General features: G+C 41.9%; 1 protein-coding gene across 2 annotated transcripts in view; it reads left to right on the forward strand.

Annotated features, from left to right (window-relative positions):
• Nucleotides 1–2,708: 2,708 nt before the first annotated feature.
• DOCK4 (dedicator of cytokinesis 4) overlaps nucleotides 2,709–21,837 on the forward strand; it is a 296,938-nt gene continuing 277,809 nt past the window's right edge. For both annotated transcript variants that reach the window (XM_056846241.1, XM_056846242.1), the window contains exon 1: nucleotides 2,709–2,756. In XM_056846241.1, the coding sequence (XP_056702219.1) occupies nucleotides 2,720–2,756 (37 nt within the window). In that variant the 5' untranslated portion in view covers nucleotides 2,709–2,719. The remainder of the gene's footprint in view (nucleotides 2,757–21,837) is intronic.

Here is a 21,837-nt window from a genome sequence, read left to right on the forward strand (position 1 = left end):
AGTTGGGACATTCCCTAATTCAAATTCCTAGCCATTACACTATTTCAGCTCTCAGGTAGGTTAGACTTATGACCAAAATATGTGTTATAGTCAATATATGATCCCGATGAGGACTGGCAGCAAGACACCAGTCCCCATGGGAACTCTATTCTAAAGTGCAACAGAGGGTCAATTTGGAACAGGACTGCAAATCAGAGGAGAAGATGGACTTTCTCCTTCCCAACCCATTTTACCAACCCAAAACAGCACTGGGAATGTTATATGCCCTGTTGGAGGAATTCAATCATGCACCCCCCAACGAGGCAAGTTAACACCCATAGGCCCTTTTGGGTTGGGAAAATGGTGCAAGGGAAGGCAGGATCCACTCCTCCCCCCTCCCACAACTCTGTAGTCCTAATCCCAAACCTGCAGCACTTTAGAATTGAGTTCCCACAGGGAACTCACGGCTGCTGTTTGCCTGCAAGTCAATAAAGTGGATATACCTCAGCCTCTGTCTTGAAGTTCTTTCCAGTTCTGCTCCCTATGCTGCCATTCTATTCAGAGTAAGGGCCAAACAATATGGGTCACTTGAAAATGAGCAATTGCTAGGAAGATGCGGTTGGCCAAAGCAGTTGCAGTAAAACCTCTGCAAAGATATTTACAGCACAGCCTTTTTTGTAAAAAATTGTAGGAAAGTGAGACAAATTGACTGCAGATGCACTGGTACTTGGCAGACCAGCAACCACCATATTAGAGAGTTGTCCACAGAAACACCTGAACAAGTTAGTCACCCTTGGTGCCTCCCCCCCACTCCACCATGGAACTTGAAAGAAAACTAATACCAGTGTCTAAGTATCCTAAAAACAGTTTCATGGAAGTAAACCCCATTGGATACTCCTGGCTAGAATTCTGAGTAGGCCAGTTTAGGATGGCTCTCTCAGAGATGGAAAGTACATTATGGTAAATAGGTACTAGTTTCTAAAAAAAGCTTGGTTCTACCACAGCATTTCCCAGGATTTTTCCATAGAACTATTTCTTTTCCGAAATAGATGTAAATACCATTGCAAGAGCAAAAAACACATGCATGGTTCTTGCGAGAGGGAGCCTGCAAAAATACATGGGTCTTTCAAAGGTGGACTAGAACACTGGTCTTCAATCTAAGTATTGCATAACAAATGAAAAACATTTTTTAAAAAAATTCTTGTGAAAGTATGTGGAAGACTTTACAGGGTCATCCTAAGACTGATTTTAGGACGTCTGCTTAGAATAGCACTGTCAGAGGACAGGCTTAAGTTACAGTTCAGGTTTGAAAGTTGTGAGTATTTTAAAATTTCTGTTATAGTCCACTTTTGAAAGATGTGAAAATTCTAAATTTCTTTTACAGCAGTTTACACTTCAGCTGTTCCAAATCATACCAGAATCTTTCCACTATGATAAAAACTAATTGCATGTTTGATTTATATGTCTCTTTAAGGTGTTGAAATATACATAGGCCATTGCCCAAATAAGGAAAAACCCTCTTATCATTAGTTCTGAGGTAGCTAGAAAGTGCAAGAAAATGATATTCCTATATTCTTCTTGAGTATAACATAACAGCCTTTAGAAGGCTGATTTTTAACCCAGAACTGTTCAACTTTTTATTTAAAACAGTAAGGATGTAGCTTTGTATCCAAGATGAAGGCAAATCTACCCATGTGTTGTTTACACTGTACATAACTCCTTTACAGCAAACCATGGCAATAAGATAATTCACAGTGGGTAGCCGTGATAGTCTGTCTGTAGTAGAAAAGGGCAAGAGTGCAGTAGCACCTTAAAGACTAACAAAAATATTTTCTGGCAGGGTATGAGCTTTCGTGAGCCACAGCTCACTTCTTCAGATACATCTTTGAAGAAGTGAGCTGTGGCTCACGAAAGCTCATACTCTACCAGAAAATATTTTTTGTTAGTCTTTAAGGTGCTACTGGACTCTTGCCCTTTTCTACATGGCAATAAGGAAAAGGTAAGGCGGCATTTCTCCTTCAAAGCACTTATTCCTCATTGTCTGTAGCCTTTTGTTAAATAGTCATAACTTGAGAATAATTGGTGGGAGGAGAAGTTTGGTCTTAGAAAACACCAGATGTGCTTGACATTAAAGACTGCAATTTCCTGTACACCATTACTTGGACCCCTGGGCCTCACTTCCAAGTAAGGGTGCGCAAGATGGGGCTGCGTGACACCACGAGACTCTTCACCGAAAAATAAAGCAGCCAGGACTCACCGTGTCTCCTCTCTTCCTCTCCGCACTGAGAAGCAGCCATGCCTCCAGACACGACTGGGGCAAAGACTCGCTTTTCGCCTCATCGGTTACGCCATGCTTGGAACCACGCCGGGGCCAATCAGGAGCAAGGAGGCGCTTTGCCAACCAGCGTCGCGAAGCATGTCGGGTGCGGAGGCGGGCAACCTTTTGTTTTGTCGGCGGTTCTGCCGGCAGAGTGGCGTCGCGGGTGGGCCGAAGACTACATCTCCCGCCGTGCACCGGAACTGCAAAGGGGGTGTGGCGGGAGGGCGGCTCTAGCAGCGGCTGTCCCGGAGCGCGAGCGCAGCCCGGTCAATCAGAACAATGACTTCTCCGCCGGAGCTGGAGGAGCGCCGCTGAGGCGCGCGCACGGAGCGGGGTCTGGTCGGTGGCCGCGGCTGAGGCGGCGTGGAGGGGCAGCGGCTGCGCCGGTTCGCGGGCGAGAAGGGAGCCGCGCTCTCGAGCATGTGGATTCCGACGGAGCACGAGAAATACGGCGTGGGTGAGTGAGAGCGCCTGGCGAGGTTTAGTAGCATCTCCCGGCGACTTGGGTTTGCCCCCCTTCTCGCCCTCCTCTGGCTGAGGGGTGCGAATTGCAACCGATTTGTAACGTGCACGCTTTTTGTTCCTTTCCACTGTACTCCCTCTTTAAAAACAAAACAAAACAAAAAAAAAACCTCTGCATTTTCTGGTTACTTTTCAAGTTAATACTGTTGGTTTGTTTTTGAATGGCGTGGGTGAAAACCATCTTATTCGTTCAGGCACCATCCTCACCCCCCCTCCCTCCCTCTACTCACCCCCCCTCCCTCCCTCTACTCACCCCTCGCTAGGTGTCATTGGGGTGGCGTTTGATATTTTAAATGTGGAAATAAAGGAAAGTGGAAAGTGTTGTTGTTGTTGTTGAAAGGAAAGGAATTGGATCGCTGTTAATTGTTGGAAAGAGATGTGTGCCGTCTTTGCCTATCGCGTTACAGACTCTTATTTCGACACTGTTTCCAATTCAAGAGCATCCCTCAAAGGTCCTTCAAACCGCCCCAATGCGTACAAAACAGACTAAGGCGACAAGATGTGTGGATTTCCTTTTAAATGTGTAGCTTGCTCCCGAAATATTAGGCTAAGCTGCTGCCATGTTTCGTGTAAACTGTGAGGCAAGCCAGTTCACAGTTAAATGTGGGGAGTGTGTGTGTCTAGTGTTTTTGTTTTACTCTGGATAGTAACCCACTTCCAGTAGGGATGTTTTTGTTCTCGGGTTTAATGGAGTACAAAAGTGTCTGGATTGCCCAAGAAAACGGACAGGATGATGTATGGTCAGTTAGGGAACTTACCATCCTGTTTTTGGGAGGAGGGAAAGCCTCTTCCATCCCCAACACAAAAGGTGAACAACAAAGGACGTTAGATGTTGACTGATCAGTGTGGAGTTTTTCTCATCTCCTGTTTCGTCCCCACCTCCTGACAACAGAATGTGGCATTTCTTCCAATTTCTCACTTCATTTCCCCCTCCCCAATTTAATATATTAAAAAACCCCTCATATCTTCATCTGTTTTTTGATCGCTTTGGACTGTTATTTTCAGGCAGTTTTATAACCAATTTCCATTTAAAAAGCTACCCTTCCTTTTAATTAGAGTAAATATCTGTAATGTGTATTTTGGTTTCTGGAAAGCAGTTGCCGCTCGGGGCTTGTTCCCCCTCTCTGCTTTGGGGATGGGGTGCAGGGCAAAGAATGTATGTCATTCTGGACCCTACCTAAGACATCATTAATACTTGCTATCGAATTTGACACAATAGCTTCTATTTTGACTGGTTTTGCAGGTGACAGTCATGATGAGAATGTCTTTCTGTATCCAGGATATGCCTGCCCGTTGAGTTTTGGATGTAAGGGGAAAATCCAAGTAAAGGCTTGTACATGTGTGTGTGATCGCTCTGTGTTGAACAATTGGCCTGGAAGCCAAGACCCTGTTCTCTAAGACTACCCCATTTGGAAGTGATCCCAGATGCTGCTCTGACCCAAATGTTAAATTATAGAGATCGTTGATGGGATTCAATTTCCTGACTTCTGTATGTACCCAGTTGCAGCTGAGTTGCTAGATATTGATTAGTCTTCCCGCTGGCCTTTTGGGGTGGGGGAGAGTGAGCTTGCTTCTGTATGTGTATACACGCACACCCAAAGAGTTGTGCACATGGATTTAAAAGCCGCTCTGGTATTTCCTGGAATCGCATATGGGATGTTACTAGACAAGTGCTAAAGCTTTCTTTCTTTTTTTAAAAAACCAACACCTTTGAAAGGGAATAGATTTTTTTTAAACTGTAATACATCTTCATTAAATGAAGACCACTATAATTGCTACTTCTTTTTTATTGATGGAAAGTGGAGGGAGGTGTGCAGTGTCACTGAATGATCAGCATGTGGCTGTTGAACAGTAACCTTGAGTTTAAAAATGGCTCTACCAGTTAACTTTGCCCTGAGCTCTGACAGTTGCCTCCCATAGTACCTCCCAGGTGCTGCCTTGTGTTATGGAAGAAGTGCAGCTGGGTGGCTAAGCTATTGTTCTTGTAATCTCACTGAGATCTCAGGGGGTGGGGAATGTAAGCCTCTAACCATGCCCTTTTTACTGTCTGAAACATTGGTTCTGTTTTGTGGATTTCTTTAAACACTGGGCTTCAAAGAAAATGAGCACATGAAGCTGCCTTACACCATTGGTCTGTCAAGACTGGTGTTGTCTGTTCTGACAGGCAAGCAGCTCTCCAGGGTCGCGCATCACCTACTACTTGATCCTTTAAATTGGGGATTACTGAGCATTGAATCTGGGACTTCTGACTGCAAAGCAGATACTGTGCCACTGAGCCATGATCCCTCCTCCCTGTATGCACAAACCTGTTGTCCCTGTTGGAGCAGAACACATGTATAGTCTTATGAATGGGTTCAGTGTTGAATCAGTTTTTGATTTGCCACATTGTTTGTGTCAGAAAACCCCTTTGGAAGCTCTTTTGTGAATACGGTAACCAGACTGGGAACTTGTTTTCCTTTTTTGTCTCCAGACTGGAACGTCCTCCCCTAGGAGATGTGGTTAGGCCGGCTTCCAGACTGAATGAAAACCTTTTCCAGATGGCCTTTGGACTGTCTATTTATCTAGTACATCTTTTATCCTGCCCTTCTTTCAAAGAGCTTGGGCTCTCTTCCCTATGTTATCGTCACAACAACCCTGTGAGGGCCAGTGGGGTTAGGGTATCAGACCAGGACTTTGGAGACCTGGGTTCAGATTCTACTCAGCTGTGATGCTCATGGGATAACCTTGGGCTGGTCACTCTCTTTCAGCCTAACCTATTCTACAGGATGGTTATAATTCTTTCATGGGGGACGGAGAATTGTGTTCACTGTCCTGATCTCCTTGGAGGTTGTGCAGGGTTTAAAAGCCCTAGACTGGTAAATTTGGCTGAGAGAGACTGACTGGCTCAAGGTTACCCAGCAAGCTCCACTGTGGTGTGGGGATTTGAATTCCAGGATCCCAGTCTGACACTGTAATCACCTCACCTCATTGGCTGTCTGTGGATTAAAACAGGGATGGCATTTGCTGTTTTACCCCTGCCCTTGTTGCAAATGGGTTATGTTGTTTAGTTTCTCTTCCTCCATAAGAATATGTTTTACATTTGAATTTTTATTGTAAACTGTTTTGAGGACTTTTGGGTGGAAAAGCCATTGAGAAATATGAATAAAGACTGCTTGGTACAGCCCAACTCTGCATACTCTGTAAGTCCCACTATTTCAGTGGGACTTACTCTGAAATAAGTGTGCATCAAATGACAGTTTCACAATGCCAACTTAAGCACGTTGATTGAGGTGGAAGCCTGAGTTCTATTAGAGTTGCTGGCTAGTCAGAGTGTATAGGATTATAGCCTGGTTCTGTGCAGGAGTAGGTACATCTAAGGCCATTGACATCTTAAGGGTGTTGAACTCTTGGTAGGACTGTAGTTACCCAATCCTATGCATGTTTACTCAGCAGTGAGCACCACTGTTCAGTGATACTTACTTCTAAGTAATTGCATTGAGTCACAGCTTTGCATTGCAAATCCTTTGCATGGTTATTCTGGTCTAAGCCCCCTGAATAATTCTGCCTAGAATTGACTGTTTAACAGCCCAGATTTGGATGTGCATTTGTAAGTCCTCAAAATGTGACTAGAATGATGTCCTGAACCTATAGTGTATATCAGTGTGGTGTCATGGTGAGAGTGTCACACTACAATCGGGGAGACCTGGGTTTGAATCTCCATTCTGTCATGAAAGCTTGCTGAATGACCTTGGGCCAGTCACTATCAGTCAGTATAACCTCCCTCACAGGGCTGTTGTAAGGATAAAATAGGAAAGAAGTATTTTATTATTTATGGCACTTAAATTACCTCTCTGCCCAATCAGGGCCATGATGGAGGTTAATGATTTAAAGAAGCATAATAAAATACATTATAAGACCAATTAAATAAAATACATTATAAAACCAATTAAAAAGCACAGCTTAAGACACAAGAAAGAAGCAGGGGAGGAAATCATTGCAGGAACTCCAGCCAGATGAAAGTTATCACACACCGGTGAAAGACAGTGATAAAAGGAACAGACTAATATCCTCAGGAGGGAGTTCCATAATTTTGGTGCCATGACCAAGAAGGCCCTTGTTTGCATTGCGTCTCATCTACCTCTAGGGTTGCCAACCTCCAGGTACTAGCTGGAGATCTCCTGCCGTTATAACTGATCTCCAGCCGATAGAGATCAGTTCACCTGGAGAAAATGGCCAATTTGGCCATTGGACTCTATGGCATTGAAGTCCTTCCACTCCCCAAACCCCGCCCTCCTCAGGCTCCTCCCCAAAAACCTCCCGCTGGTGGCAAAGAGGGATCTGACAACCCTATCTATCTCAGAAAGTGGGGGCACCCAAAGCAGGTGTCAAGAAGTTAGAAGCTTCCTTGGGTCCCTGTTGGGCTGGTGGTGGTGGAAGCAGTTAATAAATATATGGATAATTAAATAAAACATACCACAGTTTAGGTTTACATCAACCATTCCTATCTGTCACATTGAAATGGATGATGAACTAAATAGACACCTGGCTGTACTGAAAGTTTTGTGTTTGCTGGCTGACATCCATCATTAAGAATGTACCATATCAAACAAAATTACCCCCCGCCCCCATCTGCTCACTTACAGCTTCTAAGTCTAATCCATTTTTAGTAAGCAGAGGGCTTTTCTGTACACCTATGACCAAGGACATGACTGGGTATTTAGTGTGAGACAGGGAGAAATCCTGAGGCAACCCTATTTCTCTCTCGCTCTTTTCACATTAGTAGGCAGCAGCTAGGCTGGGAGGTCTTGTGATTATTTGTACCTTGAATGCTCCTAGGAGGTCTCCATAAATGAAATAAAAAGGAAGGGCCCTCTGAAAAAAGCCCACGTGTTTTTTTTTAATGAAAGCCACCTATCAGACCTCCACAGAGGCATGTGTCTTGTGTGGGCAAACAAAGACATTGGAATAGTCCTGCTAAAAATAAAAAAAAGCTAAAAAAGAAAGTCCACTCTATCAACTGGGTTTCTGTCTGTGTGGTAATCAACTTATTTACAAACTGAAAATATTATGTGCATGAACGGCTTACTATAGCTTCACACACATTGCTACTAGGGGAAAAAATCCTAGTCTAGAATTGGTGCTTTCTCCACAACCATCTTGCATTATGAGGACATCATACACTCAAATACGTTCATGTGTGGCCCATTTGGGATTCCCAAATACATGCACATGGGTTTAGAAAGACGTGTGTACAAAAGTGAATTATGTTCTCTTGTTTACTGTGAGAAACACAAACACTCATGGTGTGTGAAACTGCCCTTTACTAGCAGTTATCTTTAATACTTAGCTAAGAATTCAGACAATTCCTTTCTTTCTCCAGTTTCCAATTTTGTGGAGATGCTTAGTAAAACTCTTCTAACTGCTTAGCCTGAAGTTACAGGTAAGTAGTTTACTATAGTATTTGTGCATATTTTGCAGTAAGCTCTTACTTGGTAAATGGTTGTCTGTATTCATGCTAAATTGCTGACTAAACAGGTGTGTGTGTGTTAAGTGCCATCGAGTCGCTTCCGACTCATGGCGACCCTATGAATGAAAGTCCTCCAAAATATCCTATCTTTGACAGCCTTGCTCAGATCTTGCAAACTGAGGGCTGTGGCTTCCTTTATTGAGTCAGTCCATCTCTTGTTGGGTCTTCCTCTTTTCCTGCTGCCCTCAACTTTTCCTAGCATGACTATCTTTTCCAGTGACTCTTGTCGTCTCATGAAGTGACCAAAATACGATAGCTTCAGTTTAGTCATTTTAGCTTCTAGGGTCAGTTCAGGCTTGATTTGATCTATAACCCACTGATTTGTTTTTTTGGCAGTCCACGGAATCCGTAACGCTCTCCTCCAACACCACATTTCAAAGGAATCTATTTTCTTCCTATCAGCTTTCTTCACTGTCCAGCTTTCACACCCATACATAGTAATAGGGAATACGATGGCATGAATTAATCTAGTCTTGGTGGCCAGTGACACATCCTTACACTTCAAAATCTTTTCTAGCTCCTTCATGGCTGCCCTTCCTAGTCTCAATCTCCTTCTGATTTCTTGGCTGCAGTCTCCCTTTTGGTTGATGGTGGAGCCAAGGAATAGAAAGTCTTGAACAATTTCAATTTCCTCATTGTCAACCTTAAAGTTGTGTAATTCTCCTGTAGTCATTACTTTTGTCTTCTTGATGTTCAGCTGTAGTCCTACTTTGGCACTTTCTCTTTTAACTTTCAGCAGTAGTTGTTTCAAATCTTCACTATTTTCTGCCAATAATGTAGTGTCATCAGCATATCTCAAATTATTAATGTTCCTCCCTCCAATTGTCACTCCACCTTCATCTAAATCTAATCCAGCTTTCCTAATTATATGTTCTGCATATAGATTGAAGAGATAGGGAGATAAAATACATCCTTGTCTGACTCCTTTGCCAATTGGAAACCATTCTCCATATTCTGTTCTAACTGTGGTCTCTTGTCCAGAGTACAGGTTGAGCATCAAAACGATCAGATATAGAGGCACACCCATTTCCTTTAAAACCAGCCATAGCTTTTCGTGATCCACACAGTCAAAATCTATGAAACACAAGCTGATTTTCTTCTGAAATTCTCTCGTATGCTCCAGTAACCAGCATATGTTTGCAATATGATCTCTAGTGCCTCTTCCTTTTCTGAAACCAGCTTGAACATCAGGCTTTTCTCGTTCCATATATGGTAACAGCCTTTGCTGTAAAATTTTGAGCCTCACTTTACTTGCATGAGAAATTAATGCGATGGTCCGATAGTTGCTGCAGTCTTTGATGTCTCATTTCTTGGGAATTGGAATGTAAATGGATCGTTTCCAGTCTGTGGGCCATTGTTTTGTTTTCCATATCTGTCGGCATATTCTTGTCAAAATTTTGATGGACTCCGTTTCTGTGGCTTGGAATAGCTCTATTGATATCCCATCTGCTCCTGGTGATTTGTTTCTCCCGATTGCTCTCAATGCAGCTTTCACTTCACTTTCTAAAACTATAGGTTCTTCTTCAAAAGATTCTTCTTGGAAAGAATCTTTTATCCTTTCATCTCTTCTGTATAGTTCTTCAGTGTATTGTTCCCACCTTTTCTTTATTTTGTCCTGTTCAGTTAATGTATTTCCATGCTGATCTTTCAGCATGCCTAACCGTGCTTTAAATTTCCCTTTGATTTCTTGGATCTTGTGGAACAGATCTCTTGTTCTTCCTTTTTTGTTGTTCTCTTCTATTTCTTTACACTGGTTGTTATAATAGGTCTCTTTGTCTCTACGTGCGAGTCGCTTTTGATTCTATTTCTGTCACCTTCTACTTTAGCTTTTCGTCTATCTCTGGCAATTTTAAGTTTCCTCAGACTAAACAGGTAGCAGAGTTTTCAGACACAAGATTTTTTTTGTCTCTGACATGTGACTGTCCTCTAGATGTTGGCCAAACTGGGATGTGGCTGGTTTGGTATAAATGTTAGATCAAAATATTTAATATCTCTATCACAACCCAAAGCTGTGACTGTAGACAAGGTATTCCAGTTTGACTGAACAGGGAAATTAGCCCATTGCATTTACTCTTCTAAGACAAATCAGAAGCTACCTATGTTGAGAGACTTGACTCTCCTTAGCCAGCATCTGCTCAATTCTTAAACACTGAAACAAATCGGGATAACCATTTCTGACCAAATTACAACTTCCAGAATAACTAATTTGAAAATGAGTCTTTGCATAATCTTCTGATGAACCTACCTTTACCAAGGAACATGTCCTCTGAAACTTCTGAGATCATGGTCTTGCAATGAATCTCATTCAGCTAAAGTTAGCATAAATAACTGAGAGTGGTGTCCTGAAATGAATTACAGCCTTCTTATTGTCCCTAGACAGAATCTGGAGGTAGCTAATATGTTTTGATTGGTAGAATGATCTTTTATGAGTTTGTAGGGAGCAAAATATGGTCTATAGCTGATCTCCTATGATTCTAGCTCAGAAAAAAAAGTATATTTTGTTGTGTAAACTGAAGGGAAAGACAAGGCGGGCAGGAAATAGTCCCTGAACCACATACTATCTCCTCTAGGATTAGAGGATTAAGTTGTTCTCTATTAAAAGTGATGAGAGGCTCATCTGTCTGTGCATATTTTGCCAAAGGGAAGTGATATTTTCCGCAAATCCCTTGCACTTCAGTTGATGCATCATTTTTATCTTGATTCACTAATACACAGAATGTGCCTGCCTGCCTTTAATCACAAGTGACTGTTATATTTATTTTTTGTAATGCTTTTCAGCATTCAAGCCCTAGATTCTGTGTTTTAGAAACCTGAGGTAAAGTGCCCACCATCAGAATTGATGGGAACAAGTACATGTCCATCATTGAGATGCAAAGCTATAGGAAGAGAACTGTCCATTGTATAATATCTCTCCCCCCACCCTCATTCCTTGAGTTAACAGAGATAGCCTTCCCCCCCCCACCCCCCAATCTGGGAAATCTGTTGTAGGGCATGCATAGTAAATTGTGTTCTTTACTTGAATATATTAATTGGAGAGAATTTTGTTTCATTTTCTTTGGGTGTTGAACTGATTGTCTTACTGGTTGCTGAAGTTTATTTTTAACTGATAGTGATAATCACAAAGTTTTTTGAAATCTGGAGATATTTATGTAACTCAGAAATAGGCAACCCATCCCTGGGGGAAGGAGATACGTGGCAACTGGTAGCACAATGGCATGGCTTCCTGGTGCCGATGTGTTGGCCCCCGCACTGGCGTAGGTGCCACTTTATTCTGTCATAAGGTGGCATCTACATTGGTGCGGGGTCATGCCAGCTCCTGAAGAGCTCCCCCCACCTCAGGATTGCAGACTTAAAGTGTTTTCTGTAGGGTTAAAGGAGACTTGTATTTTGCTATTTGTGCTCAGGGATACTTGTACGCGTAACTATAGTTTGTACTTTGATGTTAAATGCTGTTCAAAATCTGAAAAATTGCCTGTAACATACTATTTATTGAAAATGTGTTGGGAATAGATGAAATAGGGACAATGGGTGGTTATAAAATAAGACTGATTTTAGGGTCAAACCTATGATTGTATGTCAAGAATCCTTGCTTTAAAACAATTTGTGACACTGCAAAGTCTAAGAAGTGTACTTATGCTGGTTTACAAAATAGTTGCGCTACATGAATATTCAGGCAAAACTTGTATTCTCTTAGTGGGAGTAGGATTTTGTTGAGGTTATCAAGTAGTTGAGGTTCGACATTTAGCTTGCATTTTTAGTTCTTCTCAATAAAAGGAACAATCTATAACAGAACCAGTTTTTTGTTGTCAGTTCTCCTTGGTGAATTGCTTTGATGGTTTAGTTTAGCTTGGAAAGTAAAACAGGAGACAGTAGTGCTTTAAAGACTAACAATTTATTCTAGCCTAAGTTTTCTTATGTTTCATGAACATATGAGCTTGAGTCTTTGAGTTTGTTGTGTTTTATTGAATGTTTGATTGTATTGCCCTATAATGTAAATGATTCCCATTGATAATTGACCACTGGTACATTGAGCCTCAGCTACTTGTTGCTACATCATATCTGAAGTTGCAATCCTCAGTTTTACATGGAAATAAGCTCTGCAAGACACAATGGAAACTTTTTCAAGTGTAACCTTGTGTTGTAGCCATCATACATCAGTCTTATATAGGTATTTGTTGCAAGGTATAATTTAACTGTTTTTCACATCTTCGATGGGAGACCACCCAAAAAGTCCAGGGTCACTATGCAAAGGCAAGCAATGACAAACCTCCTCTGTTCATCTGTTGTCTTGAAAACCCTATGGGGTGGCCATAGGTCAGCTGCAACTTGATGGCACTTCACACACAATTAAGATATAGTTCATATTACCTCCTAGAGGGTGTAAATTCAGTACTTACCAAAAGAGGGGTTATATTATCACCTTCCTTGGTCAGGAAAGCACAACCAGACAGTGGATTGGATGAAGGACTTGGAGCATGACTTTCTCAGCCCCCTTCCTGTGGCAGCCCAAAATGCTCCCTGAAATTCTGTTCCCGAGGAGTCCCCTGTCAGAAACAAGATTTTGGAGGTCATTTCAGGCTGCTACAGGAGGAAGGATTCAAAAGCAGTCATATTCCACTGGTGGAAGTCCATGCCCCTTTGGCAATGCTGCTCCTGATCAGATTCAGTGCACAGAACAAGCCTGTAGAATTTGTGACTTCCCACACCAGATACCACTGGCCATGTATTGTAGCTTGTCAGGGGTTTGAGAAATCTACTTGTTTGTTTGGTTCTTGTAGGTTATCCGGGTTGTGAGACCGTGGTCTTGGTATTTTCTTTCCTGACGTTTCGCCCACAGCTATGGCAGGCATCTTCAGAGGAGTAACACTGAAGGACAGTGTCTCGTTTGTTTGTTTTTTCTTCCCAGGCATGCAAAAATCCTCCAGGACACTTAGTGGTCTGATTTTGGGATGATGTGTCACAAGTTCTGCAGTCTTGGCATCACAACAGATGCTACGTATGTATCTTGCTGCTGAAATCATGCCACTGGAAATATGTAAAATGATTTGGAAGAACAGGTTAAGCAAAGCAAAATGAATATACCGTCTGATTTCCTTATGAACATAATAAACTCTTAGGGGCATGTGAAGTAATGAAAAATGGAGCTTTAGTAATATGATAGCATGGAACGCGCAACTTGAACAGTTAGATTTTATTACATTATGCAAATGACTCTCTTGGTATCAGATAAAACCTGTATGGAAGGTCAAATTAGAAGGAAGGCAGCCTTGCAACAGAGACGGCAATTGAGCACTCTGGTTTGTGCAGGGGCAAAGATGCTTGGAAAGCTTAACAATGAGAATAGTTGGTTTGTAGGCTTCCAAGCAACTTGTGTTACCAGCAGACGCTGTGTATTATGCCATCCTTCATTATACTAAGCATTTATGAGCCTGGCCTCTGCTGACTGCTGCTGCTGTTCATCTCTCAAGAGTGAAAGCAGCATCAGACTCTCCCCTCCTGCTTCTTTTTTCTAGCAGCTATGCTGACCAGAAGCCAGTTAATTATATCAAATCTGTTTTAGACAGCCATGGCTTGTAGATGGATTTAGCAATATGTCCCAACTGTACAGATTTATGAAGCGACATGTAGAAGTTATTTCCTTTTCAGAGAGCTGGCGGAAGAGCGCTAAAATCTTGAACCATACATAAATAACGTTTAAAATGATGAATCTAAAAGTTGAAAAGGTGATTGAACTGTTATTTCATCATGGTATATTTTCATGCAAACTTTTTAGTACAGATTCTCCCTCTCTGTGTTTGTTTCCCTGCAATGTTTTCAAGTTGTGTTAACTAGCAACCTTGTGAATGTCAAGACTGAAACTTGTATAGCATTTTCACCCATCAAGAAGCTTTGTTTTAAAAATATTGTCGAAGGCTTTCACGGTCAGAGTTCATTGGTTCTCGTAGGTTATCCGGGCTGTGTAACCGTTGTCTTGGTATTTTCTTTCCTGACGTTTCGCCAGCAGCTGTGGCCGGCATCTTCAGAGGAGTAACACTGAAGGACAGTGTCTCTCAGTGTCAAGTGTGTAGGAAGAGTAATATATAGTCAGAAAGGGGTTGGGTTTGAGCTGAATCATTGTCCTGCAAAAAGTAACAAAGGTAATGTGCTAACCATTGTCCTGTAAGTATCAAGATACCTCATTAGCACATTATCTTGATACTTACAGGAGAATGGTTAGCACATTACCTTTGTTACTTTTTGCAGGACAATGATTCTGCTCAAACCCAACCCCTTTCTGACTATATATTACTCTTCCTACACACTTGACACTGAGAGACACTGTCCTTCAGTGTTACTCCTCTGAAGGTGCCTGCCACAGCTGCTGGCGAAACATCAGGAAAGAAAATACCAAGACCACGGTTACATAGCCCGGATAACCTACGAGAACCAAAGCTTTGTTTTGTTTTGGTCTATATGAACAGCAGGTTGCATGGTCCTAATATGTACTGGAAAAGAATGAGTTGCTTAGTTAAATGTGCCTTCTGAAGTACAGCTGGAAACTACCTGAAGCCTTGAAGGGCCATTGGCATTGGAGACAGTATTGGACTCAGTATTATTATTATTATTATTGCTATTACGATTTTATTACATTTCTGCCCTACTCTCCCCAACCCGAAGGTAGACCAAAGGCCAACCTGAAGGTAGACCAAAGGCCTGACTGTGTATAGCAGCAAGTGGCAGGAGGAACCGTATTGTTGAATTCTTTCCTATGGGAAAAAATCTGTCCATGCACATAGAAAAATGGGGGGATATGCAGAGTTCTAACACCATTTTCTATGTACTAACAGGAATAACTCTGTACCTGATTGTACTGTTAACTATTTAAATACCTAAAATATTTATTCCCCAATGAGGGCCCATGGTAATGGAAGCTGAGTGGGAGTGAATGTGGTTACACACTGCAGCTTCTTCCTGAAAGGGTAAATGAAATAGTAACAGAAATAAGTTACATTTTGTTTAGCCCCAGACGGAACCATCTCCTAGGTGGGAAATGTATGGGGACAGAGGCACCACTTCCCATAGCTCATACTACAGCGGCCAGGAGTTTGGCTTTGATTGTATGGTAGGCAGCTACATAATTACCTGGCTTAAAGATACATCAGCACACCATCGCTAACTTGCTTGCTGCAGATGGAGGGAGGAGAAGATCCACAGGTTCTTTATTTACTTGAGCTGTGTAGAACTTTCATTTTTTGCATATTATGTGAAAGAGAGAGCCAGTGTAGTATCCCAGCATCCTTTTTCAGTACTTTCAGTTTCACTGAGCAAAAAGGGAATTTCCTATTGGGTTCACATACCACCAGTGTAATGAGGAAATAAAGCCTAGGAGATGAGAAACCACAAGCTAGAATGTCATGTCTCGTTTTACCTGCCTTGATGTTACCTGTTCAGGTGGAATTGTGGATGGTTTGTGCTTGCTGCTTTAAATTAATATTCATGCTTCCTATCTTAGCTACTCATGACATTCTGAGCTGACTCTGTTGCCAGAGTCATTGCTTCTTCCTCACCCATCAGGGCCTTGCAATGAATATATAACTCAAGCCAAGGAATTGCTTTGGCTTTTGGCATGGATGGAAAGTAGACTTTGCATCTACATTTTAACAATCACTAAATCTTTATAAAACAGTATTTAGTGAGGGCAGGTGCAACCCTACTCTTAAGAGAAGCAAATATGGCAGTAGAAACAAATGGAAATTAGTGTTGGAAAACTTTCCAGATAAATGAGCTTAATTTTTTCTTTTGGCACCAGTTCATAGATGGCCGCAAATATTCAGGGGAGATATTGGGGGGAGGGAATCACATGTGGTAGGACATTTTACCTGCCATCTGCACTCCCTAAATGTTACCTATTGATGAAGGATAATGAATGGGACAGTATAGTTTGCCCTGAGGAAACAGTGGCATGTGGGAGCCATCTGTGGCTTTCGCATTGGGCAAAGAAACCTGCAAGTCAGCTAGCAGATGTGGGTGAAAACAGGCTGCAGTTTTATTAACAACATTTCCAGAGCTGATTTTCCACTCACTCCCACCCTAGCCTGAGGGCAGGATTGTATTAAATTTCTTCTGAAACACCTTATCACAGGTGATCTGGAAAACTAGGTCCCTTTATGCATGGCTGTTTCCCTTGCAGTCACCCCTGCTCTACTTCGGGGGGGGGGTGCCCTTTGTTTTGATTATGCATGCATTTTCTGAATGTTAGAGGTTGCTTAACTCTTCCCATGCATTTTCCCTGCGTTTTCTAGATGCTGTTTAGCCAGCATCCAGAAAACACTGAAACGCTTGAGACAACCTCTGATGGTTGGAAAACACATGCATAATCAAAACAAAGTACTGAATTAGTTGTGGGGGGGGAGGACCACGAGGGAAACAGCCATGCATAAAAGGCCTAGTTCTATTGAGGAAACCTTGCAGGGTTGTGTTGTTTTAGGACAGAGCAGTGGTTAAAATCCTTCCTAATTTTTACAACTTTCCTTGCACTGCTGACAATGAAACACGGACGCAGAAAGCTAATATATTACCACTGTGACACAGCCTATAATTTGTCCTCTTGTTTTTAAACAAACAGATGCAAGGGTCCATCTGCAGTTTTTCACTGTTGGGGTAGTTGGAATGCTTTGCAGATGTGTTGGTGAACATTGATTCCATGACTCATGATTGCAGTGTTTACCGTAGTCTTTGCTCTTTTGCAGCAGAAGACAAATTTCACTATAATCTCAGAGCTGCTGATATTTCTGTGTTGGGGACACGCTAATTTATATGTCAGAAACAGACAGCCTTTAGTTTATATGTGGTAAGAAGTCTTCTTTAAAATTTTGTCCTACTGGGATTAATTTCTTAACTATGACTCATGAACATATGGATTTAGCTGACCTGAAGTGATACCTTCCTTGTCAGAGTTCAATTCAGATGACTCAGAAGTACATTAATGGCTGAAGCTAATCTATCAAAGGCCATATGAATGAGTCTAGCGAAGCTGCAATTCTTATTTTCAGCCATATTTAGTTTCTCACTTGTAATCATAATTTAAACGACAAAATAAAACAAGAATCCAGTGGCACCTTAAAGAGCTTACTTTTTTCCAGATCCAACAATGGTAGTCCAGTTTAACCAAGTCCATATCTGCACCAAATACTGATTAATGGTTTTATTGCCAGATACTAGGTGAGTCTTGGCATTTCTCCCTGGAATGCTTTTCCTAACTGTGTTGAGATCAGCTTCTTCTGCTGGCTGTCAGTTGTTTGAGATTCTGTTAGCCAGAAATTCTGTGTTCTGGCCTCATATGACTAGCAGACAGAAGTTGGTTCTACAGTGACAAGATGGAAATGGAAAGAGAAACCAGCAAGTGGCTCAGTATACTCTTTGACCTTGAACATACCATTTTTGAAAACTTAGAAAAAAAATCTACATGGGCTGGGTAGTTGACCTTGCATTTTATGTTTGACCCTGAGAAATCATTGAGCTAACCCATTCTGCCCACGTTGAGCTAACCCATTCTGGGAAAATAGTAGTGTTTCCTGTCCATTGAGCTGTCAAACCAAACCGCGAGATAGCCGGATGGCCATATGGGGAGGGCTATCGAGAAAACGAATGTTGTCGTATCTGGAGTGGTACCTTAATACGCCCACGATATGTCATTAGTCAAAATGTTTGTTTCAGTAAAGTTCATTAGTATTCAGTGGGCTGCAAAAGGCTGTATAAGGTTTTCTCCTCCACTCCCGGTTTTTAATGACAAATGATGTGCTTCTTTCTGTGTCCTTTGGGAACAGAATGTGGTTTCTGAGCTCTTAAGCTGGTGGTGTAAAGTCCTTCTCTCCTGAGAACAATTATGGGTTACTACAATGCACACTAATTGACAGTATTCCACAGCATTCCTATACTCATAGACTGCTCTTGTACATATTTATATATCCTTATACAAAACAGATTTCCTTACTAGAAAAATACTCATATCTGTAACAGTTTGATTTCGTGAATGCATAGAGACATCACCCAACCAATATCTGATGTGCTGATACTGTGCTATGTTTTCAATAGGTTTAAAATAAAATTAAGTGCTGTATTTTCTAAGCGTGTTTTGCATGATCAAAACATGGTGCTTCAACTGCATTTGTCATTTGTTATGATACTCCACCACCCTGATCTAGCATCAGTAGTTTAATAACCCATCCCCATATTATGTGGGAGTGGGTGGCTTGCTGTGGCAAGTGGAGTAGGAAGAGTAGCTGACCTGCTGCCACAAATGAATGCTCTGGCATTAGTTTTGCATAGCATAGGTGCAGACAGCTTGCACAAGCTGCAGTCCTACACATTTACCTGGAAATGTCACACTGAATAAGGTGGGACTGTTTGGAGTAAAGATACATAGGGTTGCATTGAAAGAGATTTAGAGGGAAAGTAAAAAATCTTGTGCATGTTTAAATAGTACCAAAGGTATTATGGCTTAAACTTTCATAGGCAGTAGTCTATGTCATCAGCTGCAAGATCATGCCTATAGACCAGGGGTGTCATAAGACCCACAGGCTGAATCCGGCCCCTTGAGAGCTATTATACAGCTCGCGAACCAGCTGAGGCAGCCACCCTCTCCAGTCCCAATCTAGGCATGGCCCAGTCTGACCAAGTGAGATTTATGTCATATCCGGCCCTCGTAACAAATGAGTTTGATGCCCCCTCTATAGACAGTCATGCATTTGCGTTATTTTAAACTTTGGTTTTCATGGTCTCATGAGGAGAACCTTTAGGTAGTATATTTAAAATATGAAGCACAGAAGAATGTTCAGCAAACTTGTCTTGCTTAATCCCACAATTGTCACAGATACACACATGGTTCTATGTATGTTCACTCAGAACTGAGTCATATCTATAGGTCTCATCAGTTACAGTCTGCTTTTGGGTACCCCTTTAAAGCCTGTTGGCCAGGGCTCTGCACTCCCAACCCAAAGCCTGGTCCTGATGGCACCATGGCCTACAGATCTTCATGACACGATAGCCAGGTTATGCAACAAGGTTATTTCCTGCTTTTTAAGAATGGTTTAGTGTATCAAAGATAAAAGAACTAAAGGTTGCTCTTCTCGCAAGGGTATTATTCTATATAGGAAGGTACCCTTGTGGATAGGCACTCCAGGCCTGAGTTTGTGCGAGGCTGCTGTATTCTAAAAATGGTTTTCACTATTTCTTTGTTCTAGATATTTCAATAACTAGTAGGCACCCTTGTCACTCATACAGTTCTGTTCCACAGAGTTTTGCAAGAGCAGGTGGGCCCGAGCATCATTTCTGTGGAGCCAAGGCAAGTTTGTAGCAGTCCTCACTCCCTGATTTTTTTCATGATTCATTACAGTGGAAAACAAAGTTCTGTTTGATTTCGGAAATGCTGTAGACTGTATCATGGTAGTGGGATTGAAACCTGGAGCACTCCCCTTCCTCAGACCTTGGTAAAGCATGGCTGTAGGTTTACTGTTACATACACAATAGATGTGCTAGCTAGAGCAGTGGTCCAACCCATGGGACATAGAGCCCCCCTTCTGCTTAAGGAGTCCTTATAGAACTGCTGTTTTGCCTAATTGTAATGGTCTTTGGCTCCACACAATAAATGCTACCTTGCCTTACGTAGAGCTGCTATTTTTGCTCCTATTATGGAAGGACCTGCTGCTAGCGTGTGTGTTGAGAGCAAGAATGCTGTGCCTCTTTCCTTTCTGTGCATGCATGCCAAGAGGAACAGCAAACTGGGTAGGCGAGATCACTCAGCAGTGGAGAAAATTCCTTTTTAGCACAGGAGGATCCTCCTTTTCCTGTTACATACTGAATTGGTCCCATGCTGCTATCATAGAGTTAGAGTTGGACTCACATCTGGGAAGCATGACAACCATACAATCACTGGAGAAAAACCTGCAAGATTTCTGCTTCAGTATATAGCATATTTGCTTGGTAAGCCTGCCCTGATGTGTAGGATTCCACCCTGCTTTGAGTGATCGCCTGATTCTGCAGAGACAAGGGCTCCAAACTACTTGGAGCTTAAAATTTGTCAAGGATTCTCTCTTAAGGTAAACAGGAAAATAGGTGATGCTGCCCAGTTTAAGGAGTACCACAAGGATTAGGCTCCACAGGTGCTTCAGATAAGCAGTGGATGTGGGTTTTGAGATAAGAATAATTGGCTTTAATATTAAGGTCAAACAGTTTGAGGGAAATCCTTGGCAGTGGTAGATTGAGCCCTTCAGGCTTTTCCCAATAAGAGCACATGGTAGGCACAGTTCAGGATCATTAATCGGCTTGGGCTGTATTGACAGGATGACAGAGGGGGCAAGCAGTGTGTAGGGAAAATATAAGATCACAATGCTACATTTGCCTCTGAGCTACCGCAATACCAGATGCATACAGTAACTGTTAAATGAAAAATTACAGCTCTGAATAAACAGTGATTGTATGATGATGAAAAGCAAGCAATGGCATATTTTTCTAGTACTCATGGCCCCTGTGGAAGCTTTGATGTCCTTTGGTATGAAAGTAACTAACAGATTTTATTGCTACTATAGTATCATGGGAGAAAAATCACAACTAGCTTTGAGTCTAGATTTGCATGGGAGGGCAAATTCTTGTTAAATCAACCTCACTAAATCTGTATGTATACATGAGAGAGAAAAATGGTAGGCTGCTGAGAACTATTTATATGTTCAGCCCCTCTAAACTTTTCTTCTGCTGTGCTGTAACTCAGCGTAGTAAACTGCTTGACTGTCTGCCAATACTCTGGTATAGCTGTCATGCCATACTATCTACTCTTCTGCTTGCAAGCAAGTTCCTTTATGGGTTTACTTCCAGGTAAGTGTACATAAGATTGCAGATTTGTAGTGTAATTCTATTCAGCATTGTTCCAATGTAAGCCTTCTGTCTGTTATGACAAGATGGAGTCTTTTTGACACTCTCCTTCTGACCTGAAACCACCATTATTTAACCAACAACATTCAGATATACTCTAACATGAAAGTTCTAAACTAGAATTTGAAACTGGAGTGATCTCTTAAAGAGTCCAATATGTGGATCTGAGCACTTAACTATTGGCTAAAACTCATATTCAACCCTATTGGTCTAACCCCTCTGATTCTAATTGATGATCACTGCCCAACTTGGCAAAATGCAATAGCGAAGCTGCTCCAGAAACACGGCTTTTCTTCTGAAGCCATATTGCCCATGGGATACCAAAAAGCCAAGGAAACAATCAAACACTCTTGGACCATGCCCTTCAATCAGATAGGGCTCAGATTCATAAATATTCACCCATCTTGCAATACATCAAACCTTTCCACCCTGCAGACTGCATTGGATTCCTGGAAGTATCCAAATATCGGGCCTTTACTCTTGCACATCTCAATGTCTTACCTTCAGCTCTCCTGGAAGGCAGGTATTTCCGTACTCCCTTTCATCAACGATTATGCCCATGCAAAACAGAGAAAGTGGAAACAATAGAACATGTTCTGCTGCA

This window comes from Euleptes europaea, chromosome 3 (genome assembly GCF_029931775.1).
Source record: "Euleptes europaea isolate rEulEur1 chromosome 3, rEulEur1.hap1, whole genome shotgun sequence".
In the NCBI taxonomy this organism is placed as follows: domain Eukaryota; kingdom Metazoa; phylum Chordata; class Lepidosauria; order Squamata; family Sphaerodactylidae; genus Euleptes; species Euleptes europaea.